Below are 25,413 nucleotides of genomic sequence, written 5' to 3'. Positions count from 1 at the left end.
GTTCTGCCAGGGCCTCTCCACTCGGCTCCCATGCTCCCCTCGGCAGCATGCAAAACAAACTGTCAAATCTGACTCATGTTAAAACTAAAAAACCTCTGATATTGGGTCTACACTGAAAAAACCGAAACGTTGTCTTGAATGAAATGTATTATGTGAACAGGTTTCACATAACTGTATTAGGTTAGGTGAAAGCAATAATATTAAGTTGAATCTAATGTTTCTTATTTAAACTTATTATGATTGCTTTCAACTAACCTGATGCAGTTATGTGAAATCTGCTGACATAATACATTTAATAAAATCAATGTTTCAGATTTTTCAGTGTATTTTAATAAAAATGACTTTTGATTCTGGTTATTTGACCCCCCCCACTCGTTCTTCTGATCACATGAGTATGCACTGTTTCATTGCGTATACTGCAGCACGGTTTTAGACCGATGATGGCTCGTTGGGTTTCTTTGCTCTAATTTAAGCTGTCCTACTTCCCATCATGCCTCAGGGCTTTAGGCGAAATGGAGCCAGCAATGTACTTCTTTCACGTTGATTTTTAAACTTTGCTTACAGCCACTGTCACTCTCGTGTGGGGATGTTTTAGAAAGTTTTGCGCTTAATTCACTTAATGCTATTCCTAAAAATGATGTATTAAGACGTAAGTAATATACGTAATAACAGCTTAAAAGCGAGTCATGTCTTTGCTGAAGCCAACTGGGCCTTCTTGAAACCAGATGTGTACCATCAAGGCCGCATTAAACGTGTCATTATAATGCATGAGTATTTGGCATCACGTAGTGTTGTGTTTTGCAAATCAAATAAAAGCTGGTTTGAATGGGGAAGCAATCTTTTGTAAACATTTGGGTATGGCTTGTGTCAATCAGCTTTGCCGACTTTATATCTCATGAAAGAAAATGTAATTGGAGTCCATATTAGAACATGTTTTTTATTCTATATTGCATTTGTGAGAACAGAAAAAAATAGATGATTTTACAGTTTTTTCTCCACAATGCCTAAACAAGATCTGATCAAAAATATAGATATACTAGATAAGTCAAGATTGAGATACATATGTTTGGAAGATATGTTTTGCAAATGAAATGAATATTATGCAGATCTAAAATTGGGTTTTAAACAACTTTCAGCATTTAGGGTTTATAAAAAATGGATTGCGGAGCCAATTTCCTTTGGATTAAATGAATTTCCGCATCTCATCATACTGTAGTTGCTTTTATGTGTATATGTTTCATACATACAAAATAATGTAAAAAATACAACGTCAAAAAAGCTTTAAGGCATTTGATATGTCCTATTAATTCCCCATTGGAGTCTTCATCACCAGACAATCTCACCCTTACCTGCTCATAAGCATATTCACATGAGAGTAGCTTAGCGTAGCTCGGGGCAGAGCAGCACTGTCACCGAGCTGATGAAGGGGTCAGTCCGTGTGCACGGACCTTCATCCTGTGAAGTCTGGAGCTTCAGGGGGAACTCCTCCTCTTCTCTTGTCACCATCACTTCCTTCTTCCTCTTCACTGCCGACTGTCGCTGTCAAACCTCCTCAGTCTCCTCAACCTGATCTCCTCCACTCTGGCCTCATCAGAGAGGTGAAGACCGTAGGGAGGAGGAGCTCCTCTCTGGCTGCTTTGTCCTACAACACAATACATCGTTAGATTTAGACACTAGCTTTTAGCTGACTCAGAATGGCTTTTATGAACCCTCAGGTCTGCTTTTTGTCCCCAGACAAATAAATGGAGAAGCAGGGTTCAGTTATTATGCTCCATCTATCAGGAACAAACTCCCAGGAAACTCCAGGTCCACTGTAACCCTCACAACTTTCAAATCCAAACTGAATGCTTTTTTTCTGCCGGTTTATTCACTTGTTTGTATCTCACACTGAACTGTAACTTTTATTTTTGTATTTTACCAGTCTTATTTTATTTTAACTTTGCCCAAAGGCTTCACATTTAAAAACAATTATAAGATCTTTTGAATGACTGTTTTTCAATATATTTAAATGTAATTGTATTTGTATTATATTCTTCTGTTAAGCACTTGGAATTGCCTTGTTTTTAAAAATACACGTTATTTATATAGCACAGTGCTTTCACATAAACACCTGGAAAACTTGAGGATAACGTGAACTAAAACATATTTCATAAAATGAAGAGTAAAACAAATAGAATGTAATAAAACACATGTAAAATAACATAAAAGCAATTCTAACCCCCCCCCCCACTCTCCTCCTTTACCCCTGTCGTTCAGACTGTTTCTGATGGCCGCCTCTAGCTGCTCCTCCTCTGTCAGTCCGCTGCTATAAGAAGCTGTGTGGGGGGGGGTGTAGTCTGGAGGATTGTTCTGACGGTATCCTGAGTATCCTCCACCAGTGCTCCTGTTGCCTGCAAACACACACATGCAATATGGAATAAGCAATGAAACACAATTGAAAAAGGTTAAGGCTTGTGACCAAATGTCAGTCTTTCAATACCTTCTGATTTCTATGTTCTGTGTGTGGAACTACTACTACTACTTTTTTTACACAATGAGCACCGACAGGAGTTGCTTGCTCTCACACTTTGTCTGAATGAGCTTCACAGCGGCCCGTCTGCTCAGAATAACAGCCTTTTTATCTTTGTTATTGTTTCTGTCCGACAAACACGTCGAAAAACACGTTTTTCATCCAATTTCTGCAGTGACATCAGTGGTGCTTTTCTGAAAATATTTTCAACTCGAAACGCTTGCAGCGTCTGGACAACAATGACATGCAACGGCATGCGCTCACCCTGCATTGGACACACAGATACAATCAAATTCCTGTGTTGCAGTTAAACAACTTGAAATTCTAGCTAAACTTATGTGCATGCAATGACTTTCCCAGAATGCTTTGGTACCTGTAGAGCCTGATGAGTTGTAGTATGCACTGGGTCGGGAGTCATATCCGCTCGATGTAACAAACCCTGGTGGAATATAGATAAAGAGACCATTTTAGGACAAACAGTGTTTTAATGTTTCTCCAGTATTGTTCTATTATTAACACATGAAATGTCACCTAGTATTCATAGACACTAGGGATGGGAATTTGAAAGCAAATGTATATTCCAATATTCGACCCCCAAAAAAACAGTTAACCGATTAACCGAAATGTACAGATCCTATAAAAAAAAAAAAAAATGTGGGACAAATGTTGACAAAAATAAATAAATAAAAAATGTAATTTAGAAAAATAAATAAATACATGTTCAAATAAGTATAGAAACCAAGTTGAATGTGTCAAATGTATTGAACTGGTGATCACAGTTTGAACAGTTGACAATAGGCTACAGCTTTCATGCTTAAAACATAACTTGGTTTTTAAATGAAAGAGGGATCATACACGAACAACATAACGGGTTAGTTCAGGGGTCGGCAACCCGCGGCCCTTTAAGCCCTCTGCTCTGGCTCCCTTGAGCTTAGACAAAAATAAGAAGGAAATCAAATAAAAGTATTTGTAGGACTATTTATATTGTATTGCATGGTTGAACATGTTTCGTATCTTGTATTTTGAGGTGATACTGTGACACATAAATACAAAACAAAACGGTTTTAATTAGGTCAACTAAAATATGCGTCACATCCTGCTACGGTCCCGCGCGAGCGCCTTTTCTTGGAGGCGAATAACCTGACCTCCGGCTCGATGAGCGAACTATGGATAAATCAAAGAAAAGTACCGGAGGAACACAGGATTTAATTCTGTGTGGACAGAGTTATCTGCTTTCACAGCAAACGATGCTGGTTTACCGGTATGTTTGATATGTAGAGAGAAGTTGTCAACGGTGGTGCAGCCTTTACGTATCGAGGAACAACAAGGGAGAGGAAGACAGCTGACGATCTTCAGACATAATTCAATGGGGTATGTCATTTATTTCAGAAAACACTTTTTGTTATATTCCATGGAATGCTCTTAACGTCCCGATAACAATGAATATATTAAATGCTTTGACAATAAATACATACAAAAATAAATCTCTGGAAGCCGTAGCGCTGTAAAAAGCACGACCAATCATCTGAGCCGGCCCGGCTAAAGTAACTGGTTGGCCTAACTGCCTGTCAGTCTTCCATCTGTGCACACACTTATCTCTTGCCCTCATTGGTCATGTGCGCGTTCGTGTGTGTTGGAGGAGGGAGAGTCCCTCCTCCAACACAAGAACGTAAGAACGTCTGAAGGAAGAGGCATATTTTTTCCGGTTGTGTACTTTCAAATTCTAGCGCACTCGAGCTGGTTTCTCCATTCTTACCTACCCTACCTTTAACTCTTTTTAGGGTGCAGCTATATGTTTTATTTATTTCAAAGTGGGCCCATTTTAATAATATTTGTTTTTCCTTCAAATGTGCAGAGGACTCCCCAAGTGCTGTGTTTCATTTATTTTAAAGTAGGCCTGTGTATTATTTTTTAATTCTCCTTATAAGAGTTCTTTGTTTCTTATTAGAGGTTAACAGTTTTATATCATGTAATAAATAGCCTAATAAATGCAAAAAAACTGTAGTTTTTGTCTGATATAACAATAAAAAACTATGCAATATGTTTTGCGGCTCCAGACAAAAAAATGTTTTGGAAAAAGGAGCAAAATGGCTCTTTTGGTCAAAAAGGTTGCAGACCCCTGGGTTAGGGTAACGTAACCCTTACCCTATTACAACAGAGATCGACCTATAACAGGGCCTACAGTATGCACAGAATGCAGCTATTCAATACTCATTCTTGTTTAAGAATATGAGCATGTCTACTCAGGGGAGAGGCGGGTGCGGAGGCGATTCACAATCAGGCCAGCTGTAGAGAAGACCCTCTCAGCTGGAGTTTGGGCATAAGATGAGGTTTGAGTCTGCGTGATAGGTAGGGAGGGGCAGCACCTGCAGCTCTGCCCGCTGTGAGGGACCGGTGAGCGGAGCAAAACACACCTTTAGACCTAACAGACTTAGCTATGGCACCGTCGTATACATTGAATTGTTCCATTTGATCATATATAAATTAACTTAGGCACCCCTCCCAAAAAATTAAATAAAGATTACAACACAAATATTCATAACTCATATTCTCATATTCTAATACCTGAATAATTTCGAATAATCGTTCCCATCCCTAATAGATACTGAAACTGAGAGCTTTCATGAGGCTAGTATATGACCTGAATCACAACTAAATCTATTTAAAGAATTAAGGAAAATGAAACCTTTATCTTTATTTATTCATATATTTGTTAACCATAGAGTGGGTTTTGAACACGTTACAAGGCAACACAGAATCTGATGAATTCCGACCTGCACATTTCTTCATGACGGCCTTCAGGGGTCCTAACGTGTAGAGCAAACCCACCAGGATCCCAGCCAAGTGACCAATCAGAGAGGTCCTGAGGAGACACACAGTAACTCCTGACTACTCAAACACTGCCACCTGGTGGACACCTTCATTCGTGACAGCATGTAGTAACAAAAGGGAAACTTATCTAAAGAACAACTGTGATACAGTTTTTTACCTTAAATACTTTAGCAACTTGAATTTACTCATGAATATTATTGACTTTTCTTAACTCTTTTTAATTACTAAATACAAATCAAAATAAGAAAAAATACACTCCGGACATTAAATGTATTTAAAAATCAAACTTCATGACATATAGTTTGCAATGATTTTGTTTCATTTTTTTTTTTAAGTCCGACATTTGCCAAGTTGTGAGAAAATAGGGACAACCTTCTATCTTTGAACTTCGAAACATGAGTGTTGTTTGGTGAGTAAGGGATAAAACACATACAGACTGGAATACCTCTGATGTGCAATAACACTGTCTGTAAATATACAACTTTGTGCAATATATCCTCCTGCAATTCCACGTTTATTTATCTCAGTTTACTTACAATTTGGCATACAGTACCAGCTAGCTCTTTAATTCAATATGGTCACTTTTCTTCTACCATGGTTAGGGATGGGTATCGTTTGAAATGTATCGATTCCGATTCAGGTTCTTATCGATTCCCCGTTTAGATTCCAAAATTGTAAAAGAAAGAGGTCAAATGTTTAGATAATAAAAATATCTTTATTCTTTTAAGCTTTAACTGACATTTTTACAAATAAAAAATATACATGCAATACAAATGTATTACACAATAGCTGTGCTTTATTTTAACTGAGCTATGCCTGTGGCACGCTATTAACAGGCATTACACTGTGCCTTGTCTTTTTCTTTCTTAGTGTAGTGGAGCCTCACTTTAGAGCGTTTAACGCGACCCATCTTTGGTGTTATGAAGTGACTGAGCTTGTGAACTGTCTACGGGAGGGCGGGGGAGCCTCGCTGCGGGGCAACTGTGGACCTCTGTCGCCTGTCAGCGCAACTTACATGATGCCGTTAAGGGCGGTGCCGGCCGTCAGCGTACCGAGCCGGCCGCCAACTTCCCGCTGACGACCGGCCGTACTGTGATTCTCCAGAACACACGGATGGCCAGTCCGCCCTTACCCTGTATTCCACCGGGTCGTCGCGGCGCAGACGGACCTGGTGGAATACAGGGTCTACCGTGTTTAGGAACCGTTAAGCAGAACCGAAATTGTGTATTTTATATAGGTACCCGGTACCCGGCATTTTCTTATCGGTTCTCATCTGGAACCGAGTTTCGGTTCCCAACCCTAACCATGGTGTACATCTCTGCTATTTTTTTTACTAATTGTGTTATTGACTTTAAGTCTACAGTATCTGCTGTTTAATAATGTACATTTCCCCGTTGCAGGACATATACAGGATTTCTGATTTATATGTGTTTCTGAAGCACTAAACCCAGCAGGGTCATTGCTCTACAACATGCATCAAGCGAGTTCTGTTATCTCTACAGCAGATCTGCGGAGTGAATCCTGATTATTTTCTGCACACCTTTGACAGGTAACTCACCCAGGTGACATCATGTGGATCAGCACCAGCTCCACCCAGCTCACGTAGCGGTTAGACACCGGGAGGCCCATCACATGGGTCACAGCTCCAGGGTGGTAGTGGTTACTGAGCACCTTCAGAGCAAACAAGACACCTGCACACGCACGCCTGTTATCTTTCAATCCATAACCTACTCATTTAAGAATAAATACATACTTCTCTGTATTATAAAGCTTCCCGTTTAAGACAATGTCATTTCTCATTTTCATTTTGTGCTACATCTAAAGTCCAATCTTTAATACAGATCTCCCAGCTTTGTGTGTGAGTTTGTTAGACTCACTGTACCTGAGAAGCCCACGGCGCAGGCCATGCTGTAGGACTGGTCCTGGGTCAGCTCTGTCAGCGCGGCCCCCAGCAGCAGGTACACCCCCCCGGTGAGCAGAGAGAAGACGCACAGCAGGTAGAGGAACCAGGGGCCCCCAAGCCGCCGCTCCAGGTTGGTCCCTTTCCAGAGGAAGGAGGCCATGTTGAAGTAGAGGTGCCAGTCATCCACGTGGTGCAGCGGGGACAGCAGCAGGCGGCGCCAGCCCCCCTGCCAGTAGGCCTGCTGCACACTCACACACGCCTGAGAGAGGAAACACAGAATTCGTTTTTGTTAGAGCCAAGGATCATCCCATTGTCCCGACTCCACCCCTCTTTCTCCATCAGCACACGCCATATTGAAAGACGTCCAAGCTGCTGAGATGCAGAGGAGTCGAGGAGGGAGGAGGCTTCCAGAGGAGAGAGGAGTGAGGAAACATGGCGTGGGGAAGTGTTATTGCTACAAGCGTATAAATACTCCACCCCACAAAGCTCCACAGCTGTCTGGATTGCGCCTTTTGTGGACTCAGGATGATCAGTCATCAAATGTTTACTGTGCTTTCATTTCAGTAAAACATATGAATCCCTTGCATAAATAAGGAGATCCTACTCAATGAAACAGTAAAGTGTGTGTCAAATACATATATAAAACAAAGAAATCATTGCGGACTGCTTCTTGTGCCATGTGAACTAGGATGCTGTTTAGGAGTGACGCAGTGATTGAGGATATATCATAACTGAGGACTCTGGTCTTACAAGGGTGGAGCTGAGGCTGGAGCCACACAAGGACGATAACGCAAACGGACCGAAATCGATATCAAAAAAGTATTCCGTCCACAGGCACCAGAAACGTGTCCGTTCACACGAGACCGCTCGAAAGCGCTGGAGACGCTGTAGTACATATGCCAGGCCTGTAAGTGGCGCTGTAGTCTGCCACAAAAGCAGCAAAGAAGACTTCCCGCGCATGGTTGCCCTCAGGGCCGGCCCTAGACTTTTGGGGGCCCTAAGCGAGCTTTGGCTTGGGGGCCCCCCTCACTCTAGCGCATTCTCACTACACACAACACGGAACCAACTTTTGTCTTATGATGTTAGCATAAGCACACATATTGTATAAATAAGCATGTAAACACCGTGGACCTAACCTCCTTTAGGGGGGTCCTCACCTCCTCTAGGGGGGTCCGGGGACATGCTCCCCCAGGAAGATTTTTTTTTAAATATTGAAGTTAAAAGCATCGATCTGGTGCACTTGGAGAGCAAAATTAAGAGATCTATGGATACATCTCTCAACACCCATATGAAACAGAACTGTAAGCAGATTTTTCTTTATGGATATTTTACAAATCACTTAATCTGTATTCTTGTTTTGTCATATAGTATTTCATAATTGTTTTTCATTTATTCTCTCTGGCTGTCCATCTCATAATGTTCACATAGAAACTAGCTGTCAATAGGAATATCATTCAGAAGAATTATAATTTCTTGCAAAAATCTGTCGCAAAAAGAGGTTGCACATTTAAATTCAGGTGTTGTTATGGCAACGTCAGTGGCCAAACAGCCACATGTACTGCTGCAAATACGTTCAAAAATGCTGTTGACACGTAAAGCAGTGGCAACTATTCCACCATTTCAGCTGACTTTTTCTCAGAAATACTGTCACATAACATCCATATATTTCAGTGCTAGGTTGATGCTTAGCTAAGATAACTATGAAACACTTTAACTGACAGGACTCAGGATCAACGGTGTACTGTAAGGTAGCTTCTAGATTCATGTCGAACAGTAAGTCAACGAGAGCTTTCTTTGAAATCACCAGGTAATGCTAAAAAACATTACATTTAGATTGTATGACAAAGTGTTTAATTAAAGCTATAGCTACTTGCTAACGGTTTAGCTTACCCCCGCGATTCAAAGTAACGTCAACGTAGCTGTAATTTATGCTTTGCTTACATGTTCGCATAACTTGGAAGTTCACTGACATTTACATACCTTGTTTACCTGGCTCAAGTGGTGACTCTGGGGTTGTTGTGTGAGCCACCACTTGAGAATTGTCGTCTTTTATAAGAACAAATGTTCTTATGTCCATCTTCAAAAACTCTGAGTCCGACTGACAGCTTAAACATTGTCACAGCTCACAGGATAGGTACCTGTCAGCCAATAAGACAGACGTTTATTTCCATTCAACTCTCTGGTTGTTCTGGTGTCTTGCCTCTGTTGCATTCACTGAACACGGGAAATTACAATCCTGCCGTCCTCTCTAGTGTCATGATGAGGTTCAGGTAAAGCACGATTAATGTATTATATTATTGTCTCAATAATATAATACATGACTTTGAAAGTAGGCAATCTAGGCATATTAACACAATTAATTAAACATACTTATCACGGCGACGGTGTACTGAGATTTTTTTTTTTTTTCTAAAAATAATTTTTTTTATTTTTTAGGTTTTTTGCTAGGGGGCTCCTTAGTGGCTGCGGGGCCCTAAGCAGCCGCTTATGTCGCTTAATGGGTCGGGCCGGCTCCGGTTGCCCTTCTGTTTATTCTCCGCTCTGGCTCTTTTTCTCCCTCCCCGAAGCAAGCGTGTGCTCCTTCTGTATGTCTCTCCGGTTTGCCACCAGCAGATGACAAACACCCACCTCTCGGCCTCTTCCAAGGGACGAGGGGACCGTGCAGCAGAGTTTCAGTTAGATTTGTTTTCGCCGGTCAACATGTCCGTTAAAGTTGAAATCTTCCGGACAAAATTAGAAAAGTGCCGGTCAGAGGTCTTTTTTGTTATTTATTGAGCTTTAAAACAAATGAATAACGACTCTATACAATAATACAAAAACGGAGCCTCTCTTTTCCTCCCCCTCTTCTGACAGCCCAGCAGCTGATCTCTGAGCAGGAGAGGTGGGGAGAGGCGGGGCTATTGCTTCAACGTTATCAGGAAATGATCGTATAGGCGTAAACACGGAGCCGTTTGCCCCCCCAGAGCGTTTCGTTTGCAGATCTACCCACCTTGGGACCCCTTATCGTTATCGTTTTCTGCGTTTCCATGTCGGCCTTGTGTGGCCAAACCGTCTTTCTGATAGTGAACTGTAGCAGATACGACCATTATCGTCCTCGTGTGGCCAGGGCCTGAGATGAGAAGAAGAGCCCCAGTGGGGAATTCAGTAGTCTCGAGTGGAAGATAAGAGACTACAATTCCCACGGTGCTAGCCTATTAAGATGCACAGATAAGGACAACATGTGTGGAAGCAAGACACAGTTCTTAACCGTTTGTATTCCTTAAAGTTTATTATCTAACAACCAAGTACAATATAAGTTTGCTTATTATTTTAAATTGAGTTTTCCCCTTTTTAAAATCTTGTAAAGTTCTATTTTTTGTTGAATTAGATTGGATATAATTCAATTTTTTTTATTGATCACACAAAATGCATAATATAAAGCCAGCTTCACAGTCATCACAAACAGGAGTAGAAACAAATAAGTTGAAAGGCGTGTGTTTAAAAAGGGGTCTAAAGGGGCTCATATTGAATAACCTTGATAGAGTATAAGACATAAGACATTATAGTATCAGCTTCTACTTACTGGGAGAAAGAAAAGCAGCAAATTCAATCAGAAATCCTTCATTCATACCACAGCGGGGAAAATGACATTGTTATAGCAAAGGTGAGTGTAAAGATGAAGACAAACTCATATTAATAAAATAAATTGTACGCTGTTTTCTACAACATGTGATGGTGTTATTTCTGTCCCATTAAAACTCTATCATCAGTGCATTACCTGCATGACAGGCGCAGCAGGGAACAGGAACAGATACACGTTGAGTCCCAGCACAGCCAGCGTGACGGGGGGGATGTTGTCCAGTCCCACCTGGAACAGCTGGGAGGCCAGCAGCATCAGGCCCAGGTGGGACCCCCTCTGTCGGGGCCGCATGCTGAACGCAGCTGGGAAGAGACAACGTCAGAGTGTTACTCATTTCTGCTTGACAGGACTAATGTCATTTTAACCTGTATATATAATATATATTATTCAGAATGAATAATTTTGCTTTTGTTACTTTTTAGTTTATCAAGAAGCCAATACTTTTCTACTTTTACTTGAGTAACATTTTGAACAAGATCTGAGTACTTCTCCCACCTCTGGTGTTTTGTAACCATGAGTCGGATAAATCAGTAAATCTGAATCAGAGGCTTCAAGACTTAAATCTACAGTTGTATTTAATCGAGCAACACTTTTATAAAGAGATACTGACCACCTCGGTAGGCCCAGAGTGTGACTTTTAGATTGAACATACACATGTTTAAAATTGGTGTATGCCCTAAATATCTATTAAACCTAAATGCAGCAGTCACACTCACTGACACACTACGTTTTGGAACTGCCTCATAGGTTATTATAGGAAAATGTAAAAGGGACATTTAGTTGTTTTTTTTGCAGTAAAATCACCAAGCTAGCATTTACTAACTGGAGGCTGTATACATTCATTTAGTTATTGAGGGTCATTTAACAACTTCTGAGCTAAATGCTGAAAGTTGGCTAACATCGACATTTGATAACACTTAATAAATACTTTAATAAAACCTACTAGTGACTGAAAATGGACTTACTGTCAGTGGTCGGGGAGCTGGCACACCTCCTCCTCCTATGATGCTAATGTTAATGCTAACGCTAAAATAAGTTTGTAGTTTTAAGCAAAGAGGTCTACAAGTCTGTTCAGCTCCACAAGAACATCGCTTTAAATGATTCAGCACTATCAGGTAGCTTTCCGTGTACCTTTATACATCTGAGTCACACGTCAGCAGAGAGTGTTTCTCTATATTTCATCATTTTCTAGCAGCTTCAAGTAGCTTCAAGTAACTGCTTAAGTGGGTAGTTTGAGTCGGCTGTCACGTGACAACAACAAACCTACGTACCTTGCGCATGCGCATTATGGATACTTCCTATTCGTCCTTCTGTTTATACATTTGTTCTGCACACTTCAAACATATTCACCAGTTGTTTTCCTACTCCTAACGCTGCTCTAATGTCTTATTTCTCCGCTTTACATTTCCACTATTTACAGAACAAACCTTGCATTCCATTTAACACTCTATGATCATTTATATACATACATTATTGTCTCTTTGGATCATTTTTCCCCTCTTTCCGTTTCATAATAATACATAATTTCCACTCAGATGTCCATCCAGTATTTCTCAGCATCAATGATTATGTATTTTATTTTTTAAAGTTCTCACGGGAAGTGTTAGTGGACAGAACTTACCGATGACACGATTGTATCTAGAAACACGACTGTCATCTAGCGGATGAACACCAGAATGCACTGCTAGCCCATAAGACAGCAAGGTTTTTATTTACTGATTTCAATGATGCAGATTCAGCAGTTACGCAACAGTACAGAGAGTAACAATTATGTGAGGTTAGTATGAACAACATTGTTACTTTTACATCTTAGTTTCTACCTTGACTCAGGTAGAACTGCAGTGTTTGTTTCTCTCTCATTCAGAGGTTAGTTACCGTGTAGAATTGAGAATGCATGCTGCCCTCTAGTGGTCGCAGTGAGGACCTATATAAAGGTAAAACGTCAAGTTAGACACGACAAGATAGTACGTAGCCTACTTCCTTTGATTTATTTAAAAAATAACTCTATCTGGCAGAAGCAGTCAGCAATAATTCTTTTTGCCTTAATTATAATTGTTCCATTTGCTGTAAACATTGTACATGTCCAAGCTGTATGTCAGATAAAGGATTTCTGATTTAAAAAAAGATTCATGGGTTCATAATATTATAGACATCAGTGACCTTTCAGTTTTTTTTAAAGACATTTAGTCAACTGAAATCAAAAACATATTTGAAATTGTGACAGAACGTGAATGTGTATTGGAGCCTGGGGGAAATTAATAGCATTTCAGCGAGAAGCCAATCCATGCGCGCAGGGGGTTTAACATCCTGCTCTGTTTAATGGCCTTTGGAATAGATTACGAGCACGTGTGTTTATACAGACAGTCTATGGTTCCACACCGTTTCCCAATGAATTATTCAGGAACACAACTCCACACCGGTATTACTCTTTTCAGAAACGTTAGCTTCAATTGCACGTAAAGGCAACCGACACCAGCAGTTCCGGTTTGATTAATAAAATATCAGCTACAGACACGTGCATCTGCCTCGCTCCCGCCTCCAACAATCAAGAGCTGAAGCTGGTGGAGAGCCTGTTGCTATAGTAACAGCGGTACGCAGGGCAGATAAGGCAAGGAAGTTTCGTCAAGCCAGCGAGAGTCAAATTGATTATTAGTGGGAAAGTAATGGTTCACTCTTCAAAATAAAAGCATAGGATATACAAAAGATAGTATGGCTACACATCAGTCTATGATGCTACACATCCATGAATGAATAAATAAAATGGCACATACTTTACTGAAATAAAATATCTTACTTACTCATAGGATCAGCACAGCTAATAAAGCTCAAAATGCAGAATCAATAAAGACCCAAAAGTGATCATGATATTTGTATAATTATGGAATAGAAATTGCTTTTAACTAGAATTATGTTGAAAACACAGAAAGGCTTTGACATAGTGTCAAATTCACATTATTAGGAGATTAATGTGATAGGCTAAAGTGGAGTGTTTGACTGTTATTTTCTTTGAGTTGTAAATAATTGAAAAATCCAGAAAATCCAACCGATGGAAATAATTGAGCTCAGCTGTGAGGAATAATAATAATAAATAATAATAATGCATTACATTTTTTATTAGAGCGCTTTTACAGGTGCTCAAAGCGCTTTACAAGTACACATTACACATATTAGACATGTAAGAGTCATTACTGCGGACATTACCCACAGGAGCAAATGCGGGTAAAGTGTCTTGCCCAAGGACACAACGGCCCTTAAATAATAAACAACATGTTCAGCATCAACATTTGAGAAACACACTTTTTTTCATCTTTTTGTATGTTATGTTAACCTACGCAGACAAAGGGGGATTCAATATTAAAATATTTTTCAAAAAGAGATACTTTACGGATATGAATATTAAATGTTGTCAACACATTTGATTTAAAAATAAGGGTGGAGGAGCACAACAACAGTCCTGTAAATGGTGTGTTGTGCTTCGCTGTGACTCTTATTTTGAAAGTGCTAAGCGGAAGTGCTGAACATGACATAGTGTGGAGCTTGACGCTGGCAGAGAGGCAGGAGCGGGAGAGTGGAGGGGAGAAGGAGCAGGTACAGGTGTATGTGTCTGTCTGTTTATGAATGTGGGGGAGACAGGAAGGGCTGCCGGCGTGAAGAAGAGACGGAGAGGGGTGAAAGGAGAAAAAAGGAGCCGAGAGAAGGGCGGGAGAGCCGGGAAGGAAGCAGGAGTCAGAGGAGAGGGAATGATGTCGGAGAGGATCTCTTCGTGTGGGAGCCTGTATGACAGCACCAACCTGCTGCTACAGTACTGCAACAACGGTGAGCCCCCATCCAAACCATCACACACACAACACACACATGTAGACATGAAAGAGGATATGTGTTCAGAAATGTGCAAAAATGGACTACAACATTGACACTGTCATGCATTCGTTGAAAAATACTTAAGAACACAATTCCCATCTGCATATTCGCCTAAGTGACCGCACACTTTAGCCTGATTGGATGCATTATACATGAATGCCATTTAATCTATGAATGAATTGTATCATATCGTCATTCAATGTTTTTTTAGGTTTTTTGAAAGAAACAAGTATCCACCTTTCACATTTAAAAAAACAAACAAAATGTTTTTCTCAAGGCTTTCCCCCCTGGAGTGAATTATGAGAGAGATGTACACTGTATTGTTGATCAGGTATTATGCTGTGAGGGTTATTTACCTGTGATATGTTCAGGTTCCTCTCAGTCCACAGCTCTGTCTCTAAACCCAGTCACCTGTAACACTAACACGCCTGTAGGATGTTGGTTATCATCATGGATGAGAACATGGTTACATTTGCAACATTGCATCTATCAACTCCTGAACCGGATACACTTTGGGATTTGAATAAATGATGGTCACAGTCTCTGTCATATCCTGCTTTGCAAATATCATGCAAATACCTGATGAAGGAAAGATCATATCTGTGGGGACAATGGAGGATTGTGGGTGCTTATTGTTACATTGTGTCTCTGCAGTGATGTTTCTCCAGCTGTTTCACACAAAACAGTTGATCTCTCAGTGTTGTCACTTCTTCTTAGTGATGTAAATATTACCCATGATGTCAATTGAATGCATGTAAACTGATTGTCTCCACAAACCATGTCGGCAGTCTGCTAAACTTCACAGACCGCCATATTGAGAGACAGGTGCAGAGACAGCGGGATCATGGGTAGTCTGATCCGATCCGAGCCATGTCCAAGGCCTCCTGCAGCTCCTCAGCTCAAGATTGAAATGAAACTGTAGGAGAGACGCACAGGATCTGTTTGGTGAGCTGCACAGGAGCTTAGTGCAGGTGATCTTAGAATACTATCCAATAGAAACTATGAAGTGGATAATGTCAGCTGCAGGTTGAGTGACAGCTGGTCCTGCTGTGAGGGTCAGATGCTCTGGTGTGTCCAGTGAAGTGTGCCCTTCAGTCTGCAGGGTCTATGCTAAGAGCTGCCATGAAAGTACACATTTCATGTTGGTCTTTATCTGCACTGATAACTCAGCTAATACACTAAGTGATCACCTGTAAAGTCATCAACTGATGTTCAAAGTGATGTTTCATACAAAAGAAGCAGAACATGCTGAGCCTCATATTTAACTCATTATCTTTGGATTTTCTTTTTTTGCAATTTACAAACATTTGAATAGACCAATCTATTAATGAATGAATCTGTAAATATTAGCCGCAGTATGTCTGGAAGATATGGAAAAAATAACTATATAAAAGTTTGACAAATATATAATATATATATATAATATATATATATATATATATATATATATATATATATTGACTGACATTGCAACTATATTACATGGAATTATATTTTCACATATTTTGCTATAAATATTGTTCTTACTGTGATTTTGATATTGCACTAGTCCATGTTAAGATGTTGATAACATTTTAATTGTTGTGAAGCCATAATCTGCATTAGTTGCAGGCCTAATTTCCAACTGGTGAAAGTGACAAGCTCTTTATATTTTTTATTTAAAGGAAAATTGTGTTTTAACTTTAAAATATAGTGTGTGTGTGTGTGTGTGTGTGTGTGTGTGTGTGTGTGTGTGTGTGTGTGTGTGTGTGTGTGTGTGGCCTAGCATTACTATACTTGTGGGGACCTACATCTCACAGTCACGTGTGGGGACTCTCCTCCCTTATGGGGACAAATTGGAGGTCCCCATAAGGGGAATCATTAATTTTAGGGTGAAGGTTTGGGTTAGGGTTAGGGTTAGGCATGTGTTGGTTAAGGTTAGGATAAGTCTCCAGGAAATGCATGTAATTCAATGTAATGTCCCCTGAAGTGATGTATACATGGTGTGTGTGTGGCTTTATAGGGTTCATTTAGGACTAAGACTAAGTAAAGTTAGTGGTGAGAGGAAACATGTCTCAGGAGAAGAGGCCTGTATTTGTTCGCTGATATTTGCAGCCATTGTTTTGTTTGCCGTCTTCCACTAAAGCCCCGGCCACACGAGGACGAAAACGGTCGTTTGCGTTACTGTTTAGTGTCATATAGACCGTTCTGCCACACGAGGACGACCGAATATGGCACTAAACGACTGCGGAAATGATAACGGGTCCCAAGGTGGATAGAACGGCATACGCAACGCTCTGGGGGGTCCAACGGCTCCGTGTGTACGCCCTATACGATCATTTTCTGATAATGATGAGGCAATAGCCCCGCCTCTCCCCACCTCTGCTGCTCACCCCCGCGTCAAAATAAACTGCACACTGAATTCAGATTATTTATCTTTCTCTCGATATGGACATAAACGCGAGTGAAGTCTAATCTGACAGGACGGAGACACCTCTCAAACTACCTAAACTAGTTATAAATATGTTTATTTTTACTGGATCAGCTGCTGCATGAAACAGACACTGGCGCTGTCCGAAGAGAGGGAGGAAAAAGAGAGGCTCCGTGTATTTTATTATTATATTATATTATATAGAGTCGTTATTCATTTGTTTTAAAGCTCAATAAATAACAAAGAAGACCTTTGACCGGCACTTTTATAAATTTGTCGGAAGATTTAAACTTTAATACACTGGCGAAAAACTCTGCCCGGTTCCCTCGGCCCCCACCGCAGAGAATAAACAGAAGGGCAACCATGACAACCATGCTTCTTCGCTGCTCTTGTGGAGGAAGTTACAGCGCCACGTACAGGCTTCTGCATATGTACTGCAGCTTCTCCAGCGGTTGGAGCTAAACGGAGCTGTCTCGTGTGGACAGACACTATCCGGATGACTATTGCGTGTGGACGGAAGCTTTTTTGCGTTTGCTTTAATCCTATGCGTTTAGCCGTTTTCGTCCTCGTGTGGCCGGGGAATAAATGTCAGAAGAAGCTCTCTGGGGCTCTTTTTATTAAGAGCCCTTCTACTCACCAAGACCCCCTCCTTTCTGGTACGGTGTACATTCAACACTCACCAGTCCGCAGGTCGCCTCATTTTGAATTCAATGGTTGTGTGAATGTGTCTTTGGTTAGATGCCTGAAATAAGGTCTGGTTAAAACAAGCTGAAGACTAAGAGGCTTTGTTCTACGACATCAAATGTGTCAGTAATCACCCCACTGTGAATGTCTGGAGCTTCTATGTTTCTTTAACACGGCGGTTGCTAACGAGTGTCTAAATGAGACTACTGAACGTCGTCATGCCAACACAAGTGTGCCTTAGCTTAGCAGAGGTGACATTACATACAACATTGATGCAAGGAGAAAATGCTGTCCCACAATACCTTGCTGCAACATTAACCGTGACACAACATTCAGCCGTTCACGGAAACATCCGATCATGACCGAGAAATGCGTATCATGTTCAACGTTCAACACTATTATAATCAAATTGGAGAAATATGAACGTTACTTTCTTTGCTTTTTACACATAAAGTCAACATTTGGCAGTGTTTACTGAGCGGTTTCTTAAACGTTTGAATAGTGATATAGACAATGATAGATGTGAAGGCTAACAAGCCTGCAGAGAACAACATCGTAAGAGCGCACGGTGCAAAGTATCTATCTAGATGCTCTTATAGGTCCTCTGTACAGAAAGCTGTAGTTTCCCCTCAGCAGACGCTCTAACATCCGCCGGCACGTCATAAATACGTCTGATAGTGTAAGTGTAGTCGGATTCTCTTGAAGCTCGTCTTTCACTCAGTCCTTTTGAGTCCTCCTAACCACTATTCCTTAGCCCGTAACGTTTCACACAGAGGTCAAGGAGTAGTGGTTAGGAAAAGACGATATGAGCTGATCTTTGGACGATTGGACCCCAGAGAGATCTATCTATCTGAAATGTGCTCCTACTGCTTTACGGTCTGTTTTCTATTATTTGTACTGCTTAAAGCAGAGAAATAAGCAGTCTATAGCATATTCAATTATGATTCCAAACACGTTTCAATGAAAGGTGCGGAAATTGCTGATGAAAATAGGCCTGTGTGAGAAGTGATGAAGTCAGGAGGTGTTTCCTGCTGTGCTGCAGCAGGTGAGACTCAGACAGACTGCAGGAGGAGGAGACGGCATCACACACTGGGTCCTGTTGGAAGTCTCAGCGTCTACAAAGTGAGCGTCATTCAACACCTTATTTATTCCTTTCTTCTTCTTTTGCTTTCTATCTTTCTTCCTCTGCCACCTGTCGTCTGTGTAACCAGAGATCCTCTGCCACCTGCTCACATCTTCAGTCAATTCATTGAAGAGTTGTCTCCCTTTTATACTTTTATTGTACGAATGATGTTCTAGAGTTTAGAACCTTCATGGCTTTATCTAAATGATGCTGCTTAGATCAACTCCAACACTATTGAGTGTCCTGGCTTTGTTGGCTTTCTTTCAATGCCTGAACTTGAAAAGCTGGAGGGCACATCGCACAACTTCTTTCCTTTGTTTGTCTTCTTTTAAAGGTCCCCTATTATACTCCTTTCCAACAATATATTATAGGTCTCGGATAAACACAAAACATGTCTCTGAAGTGTTTGGATCTGACTGATGCTGTGCCTGTAGCTTTTTCATTTAATTTAATTTCAAACCTTTATTTATACAGATAAATCCCATTGAGATAATTGATCTCTTTTTCAAGGGAGACCTGCTCAAGTAGTTCCACATGAAACATAAAAACATAAATAGAACAACAAAAGGACATCATACAGCATCATTTACATAATTATCCACATAAACAGGTACCAATAGCTTCCGATTGAGTAGCATCCAACCGAGCTTTAAAAACATTTAGTGGCACCAGATTGTTCAGTTTCCATTTAATTTGCAGACTATTCCAAGACAGAGGACCTGCGCATCTAAAAGCTGTCTTCCCTAAGACAGTCCTAGCAGTTGGCACATTTAATAAAACCACAGCATTCGATCTCAGGCAGTAGCCACTTACAATTTTTCGTGAGATCAGGGAGCAGATATAAGATGGAAGTTTCCCTAACATGGCTTTGTATATAAAAATGTACCAGTGACTGAGCCTCCGTACAGTTAGTGAAAGCAAACCAGCCCTTGCATACAGGGTACAGTGATGGGTTAATGCTTTACAGTTTGTCACAAATCTTAGTGCACTGTGATACGCAGCATCTAACTTGACCAGGCAATTGGCAGGTGCATTCATATAGATCAGATCACCATAGTCCAGCACAGGTAAAAAGGTCACAGTGACTAGCCTTTTCCTGGCCTCAAGCGAGAAACAGGACTTGTTCCTGTAGAAGAAACCTAGCCTAATCCTCAGCTTTTTAAGCAGGTTATTGACATGACGTTTAAAAGTAAGACAATCATCAAGCCAGATATCAAGGTATTTATAACAGGCAACCACTTCAAGTTGTATTCCTTGTGTAGTTACAATATCTAAAACAGGCTCTGGTGTCTTTTTAGCTTTAGAAAAGAGCATTACCTTGGTTTTCTCAACATTTAAAAGAAGCTTTAGTTCAGAGAGCTGAGTCTGAATAATGTTAAAAACAGCCTGTAATTTAACACCAGCCTCCTTAATGGAGGGACCTGCACATTACATCACGGTATCATCAGCATAAAAATGTAAAGTAGCTTCATCCACATTTTCACCTAAACTGTTGATGGAGATGGAGAATAAAAGTGGACCTTAAACAGAACCTTGGGGAACACCATTTGCAATGTTCAACCACTCAGAAGACAGCCCATCAAAGTGAACACATTGGGACCTTTCAGAGAGGTAGTTCACAAACCACCTCACTGCATGGCTGGACATGCCTATACTGGCTAGCCTCTGCTTTAAGATGCGATGATCAACGGTGTCAAACGCTTTGGAAAGGTCAATAAATAGAGCTGCACAACTCTGCTTATTATCTAAAATACTCGCCACATCATTCACCACTTTCATTGTTGCAGTGATGGTGCTAGTGTTGCTTTCTGAAGCCTGACTGATGTTTAGACAGGATATCATTTTTACATAAAAACTCCTTTACCTGTTCACTCACTAAGCGTTCAAGAACCTTAGCCAGAACTGACAACTTAGAGATTGGCCTATAGTTATTTAATAAGGTGGCCTCCCCTCCTTTTAGCAAAGGACATATGCTGACTTCCACAATTTTGTATTAGTGCTGAGGGAGAGGTTAAAAAGAGTAGTGAGAGGTGGAGCAATACAATCTGCAGCTATCTTTAAAAAGAAAGGTTCTACGTTGTCCGGGCCAGCCGGTTTCTTAGGATCTAACTTGGTTAAAGCTTCACGAACAACATCAACAGTAAAATGGGTAAAACTAAAAGGGTTTTCCAACACACGTTTTTCAGAGTCACATACTGTAGTGTTCACAGAAGCAGAGTTAGTGACAGAATCAAATAGAGAACCACAGGACACAAAATGCTCATTAAAGCAATTTAGCATAGTAGCCCTGTCCGATATAGAGCCAGATGCTGTGGTAATGCACGGAGGTAGCTCATTACGGATATCGCCGGTGGATAACGATGTAATGGCTTTCCAACATTTTCCAGGATTATTCAGATTCTTTGTGGTTACTGACAGATAGTACTTTGATTTAGCACTTTTGATATGTGAAGTGAAGCTATTTATTAGCTGCTTAAAATGCAGCCATTCTACCTCTGAGCCTGATTTCCTAGCCTTTGCCCAGGCCTTGTTTCTCTCATGAAGGAGACTGGACAGTTCAGCAGAAAACCAAGGATTGTCTCGTCCCTTTACTCTAAATGTACGCAGGGGTGCATGTCTATCAATGATCTCCATAAAACCAAGATACAAATAAGACCATGCGGTTTCTACATCAGCACATAGATCGATTTTACCCCAATCAAAATCAAACAGATTATGCACAAAACCCTGCTCCACAAAATGTTTTTTGTCTCTCTTAATGACAATGCGAGGTTTAACCTTTTGAGATCAATTAGGGAGGATTTATTAGGGGACTTAATGTTAGGGCGAGTAGGACTGTCAACAATCTGAGTAACATTTAAAGAGATACAAAGGTTTTTAAAATCCTCTGACACTGCAGTTAACCAGTCCCAGTTAAAATATCCAAGTAGCACTATTTCCTTGTAGTCTAGTTGTGATAAAAGATTTGCTAGTGAAGACAAGGAGTCTTTGACAGCTGAGGGGGGTCTGTAACAACTCACTACCATGACCTGTTGACCCTTTGCCACTTCTATATTTATGGCTAAAAATTCAAATTGCTTACTGATAGATTTGGAAACTAATGTGGTTACACTGAACTTATTCTTAACATAAATGGCAACGCCACCACCTTTATTAGGCCGGTCGGTACGATACACATTAAAACAATTTAAGGCAATGTCAGAGGCCAAAATAGATTTATTTAGCCATGTTTCTGATAAAACAATGACGTCAGCGTCAGTCGAGCTCGCCCAGATACGGACAAAATCTAGTTTACCTAACAGACTGCGCACATTCAAGTGGATGAAACCCAACCCAGACCTAGCTTTAAAATCAGCAGGAGTAGCGATCTGACTACTACTACTGGGCGGACCAGGGTTAGGTTGTACATTTCCTGACAGTAATAAAAAAAAAAAAAAACAGGCATCTGTTCCTCTTAAACGACACACATACATTGTCATCTAATTTAGAAACACCGGAAAAATCTGCGAGAGTGTGATTTGAGCTTAAGAAGCAGTCCTGAAGAACCATCATCGCAGGAAAACAAAAAAGACAAACATATTTTGTCGAGCAGATTGTCTGTGACAAGGCAACCGGTAATTGTTTGAGCAACACATCCGAACCTTTGCAGGGGATGCCCACTGCGGGTGGCAGAACAGACCTGAATCCAGTAGACTTCTCAGAATGACTAGAGATCTTCTCATAGTCCAAAACAGTTAACAGGCACAGCAGAATCCCGATATGGGCCATTTTCCCAGACCAGCACACAGTATCTGCGATGTTCCTGGAGCAAAATCAGCACAGCAGCAAAGGACAGGCGAAAACAGCAGCGTGGAAGCGCTCCGGTCCCTCCGTGGTATCCCCAGGGTGAAAGCAGGCCTCTGCAACAGCAGAACCAGGACAGGTGGAAAGCAGGCCCCAGCGGTGGTAGAATCCTCCTCCGTACAGCAGCACACGCCCGGTGGAAGCAGGCCAAGCCCGAAGCGTGGATCCACTCCGTCTCTCCGCGACGACTCCGGGGTAAAAACCTCTCCAGTGCAGCCGTACTCTACAGGTGGGAACAGGCCTCCGTAGATCGCAGATCGCATGCAGCAACAGGTGGAGCCGCTCCGTCTCTTCCCGACGTCTCCGGAGGAAAAACACCTCAGTACAGCCGTACTCGACAGGTGGGAGTAGGCCTCCGCAGATCGCAGACAACTAAAACTACTACTTGTATAAGCAGGGATGGCTAAAAGTTTGTAAGCGGGAGAGAATGTATTAAAAATGTAAAATGAATTTTAAATGCAAATTAACTGCTTAACTCTAACATACATTTAAAAAAATCTCCAATTTATTTAAGAAATTAAATATTATAACATAAATTATGAAACACATTATTTTGACTTATACTTATAGCCCTTAAACCATTAAGCATTAGTGTAACTCCTCATGTTAACTCAACACATATATACTGTTAAATCACTTGCTTTAAACATTCTGGCATTCATTTTCACATTCTGGAAAAAAAATGTCATTACTTTATATTTTCACAAAAGAAGTACAGAGCCTCAAAAGATGACCTTGAACCATTTGATGATGTTATTGTCCCAGCACATAGACCTGTGTGTGAAACAATTAAAAAGAGGCTCAAGTGCTTTCAGTCACTTAAATCTGCACTAAGCAAATGACCCAACAGCAGCCCCACGTGGCGGCAGGAAGAGGGACATGTCAGGAAACCTCAGACCTGTTGTGTTCAGAGCCTGCAGGATTTCTGAGCTGTTGTTGGTGCATCCAGTTTTCTCTCAGTAGCTTCACTCTCACATTTCATTCAGTTAGCAGCAGGATAGTATTTCTCAGAAGTGCTCATCCAGAATTGACTTTGGGCTAGGAGGGTGTAATCTGTTTTTTCTAATCCTATTTTATGATTCAGCTTGGTATGAGGGCTGAATTTCAACGTAAGCTTGGTGTACTCTGAACATACACACATAAATTGTAAATTGTAGCATAGTCGACTCTAGGTGCATGCTGTAGCGCAGAGTACAATGTGTCCATTCAGCTGTAGATGGAGATGAAATGATGGGGGCGGTGTATGCAGTGTTAGCATCAATAGCTATCAATCACAGCACATTGTACTCAGTAAGCGGTTCACGTAGATGAAGTTCTTTTGGCAAAAATCATCAAATCTGAGTAAATTGTGCATTTTATGTGTTTGTGGCAGCAGGAGGTGGGATTAGTTTAAATCAGGGGTTCTCAAAGTTTTGATGGGTGAGGGCCAATTTAGGTACCCAATATTGGATTGAGGGCCGCCCAAGAAAAAACGGAACACAAAATAATTCCAAAACAAATCCTTTCTTTATTGTACTAACCAATTACCGCAACTCGCGAGATGCCTAGTTGCCATGCAACCAGTAGTCTAGCAAACATTCCACAAGCTGTCATTCATAATTTAGGAATGACAACCCAGGGGGCGCAGTTTTACCATTCTTAACCCTCTGGAGTCTAAGGGTATTTTCTCGATTTTTAGATGTTTTCTTAAATCACCTTTTTAAATGTATTTCTTCTAACATGGCACCCCATGTGTTAAATATCAAAATGTTCAGGACAATCTCTGGTCTTGCTATATATGCATATTACTCACCTTGGAGCACTGTTTGATGAGATAAGTAGCTCAAAAGCTTAAAATGTGAAATCTGATTTTTGGAAAATCTTCAAAACTCTTGTGAAAACACAAATTTACTCATGTGATCGAATTGTTTTGGTGTTTTAGATTTGGTTAAGTCCTAGGATCACAAAAGCAGTGCAATATTTGAATTACACTGTATATAAATGTGTTATTCATGTCTAAAATGAAAAACATTCAATTCAAATTTTGAGTAAAATAGGCGTTTATCACTCTACTTTCACCACAGCAGGGACTGAGATACATTAGGACTGAATAATGACTTCACATTACATACCAAGGTTCATGTGATGTGTACAAATACAAATTGAGCATTCAACCTTTTTTTTTTTCAACCAACAATTTATTATAAATATGTTTTTTTCAACCAACTATTTATATAAATATAAGAAACTGGAAAATCTCACTATTTACAATATTGAACATCATAACTTTCAACCAACTATTCATTATAAATGTCAAGACCGTGTCAAGGTCTTTGTCTGTCTTCCAAGACAGTGGGTCTGGCTGCTGTGTAGGTGGGGGTGATGGTGCATGGGCTGCTGTGTAGGTGGGGTGTACAAGTGCTATACGAGACCTCCACGAGACCTCCTTGCTGGCTGGGTTGAAGGTGATGGCTGTGGTGGAGCCTTTGTGCTGAGGTGTATCTTGACCTGGTGGCAGCCGCAGATGGAGGTGGAGGCAGCTGTATTGATGATGGTCTGCTGGTCCTTGGTGGTGATGGCTCTGGTGAAGGCCCTTGAGCCACAGTAGATCTTGACCTGGGGGCCGGCACAGATGGATGTTGTGGCTGCT

At 40.8% G+C, this 25,413-nt stretch overlaps 2 protein-coding genes across 4 annotated transcripts in view; one reads left to right on the top strand and one right to left on the bottom strand.

Annotated features, from left to right (window-relative positions):
• Nucleotides 1-923: 923 nt before the first annotated feature.
• Nucleotides 924-12,107, bottom strand: rhbdd1 (rhomboid domain containing 1). Of its 2 annotated transcripts, none has more exons than XM_034230578.1 (8): nt 11,829-12,107; nt 11,002-11,165; nt 7,224-7,503; nt 6,900-7,032; nt 5,284-5,372; nt 2,883-2,948; nt 2,244-2,390; nt 924-1,642 (listed from the first exon to the last, which is right to left on the bottom strand). In XM_034230578.1, the coding sequence occupies exons 2-8, from the start codon at nt 11,152-11,154 to the stop codon at nt 1,524-1,526; spliced, it is 987 nt and encodes a 328-aa protein (XP_034086469.1). In that variant the 5' UTR covers nt 11,155-11,165; nt 11,829-12,107; the 3' UTR covers nt 924-1,523. The 2 variants fall into 2 exon arrangements, with proteins under 2 accessions (XP_034086469.1, XP_034086468.1); XM_034230577.1 differs by having other exon boundaries at nt 11,995-12,105.
• Nucleotides 12,108-14,400: 2,293 nt separating this feature from the next.
• Nucleotides 14,401-25,413, top strand: part of eml2 (EMAP like 2) — a 63,822-nt gene continuing 52,809 nt past the window's right edge. For both annotated transcript variants that reach the window (XM_034230573.1, XM_034230572.1), the window contains exon 1: nt 14,401-14,679. In XM_034230573.1, the coding sequence (XP_034086464.1) occupies nt 14,478-14,679 (202 nt within the window). In that variant the 5' untranslated portion in view covers nt 14,401-14,477. The remainder of the gene's footprint in view (nt 14,680-25,413) is intronic.

This window comes from Gymnodraco acuticeps, unplaced genomic scaffold, assembly GCF_902827175.1.
Source record: "Gymnodraco acuticeps unplaced genomic scaffold, fGymAcu1.1, whole genome shotgun sequence".
Taxonomy (NCBI): Eukaryota; Metazoa; Chordata; class Actinopteri; order Perciformes; family Bathydraconidae; genus Gymnodraco; species Gymnodraco acuticeps.
This window is presented reverse-complemented; position numbering and strand designations above follow the sequence as displayed.

Excerpts from the sequence above, each read along its gene's own strand:
- rhbdd1 (XM_034230577.1), bottom strand. Across the intron at positions 7,504-11,001 it reads CTGCTGCGCCTGTCATGCAG|GCGTGTGTGAGTGTGCAGCA; the intron begins GTAATGCACTGA and ends TTCCTCTCTCAG. Across the intron at positions 7,033-7,223 it reads CTGCGCCGTGGGCTTCTCAG|GTGTCTTGTTTGCTCTGAAG; the intron begins GTACAGTGAGTC and ends GTGCGTGTGCAG.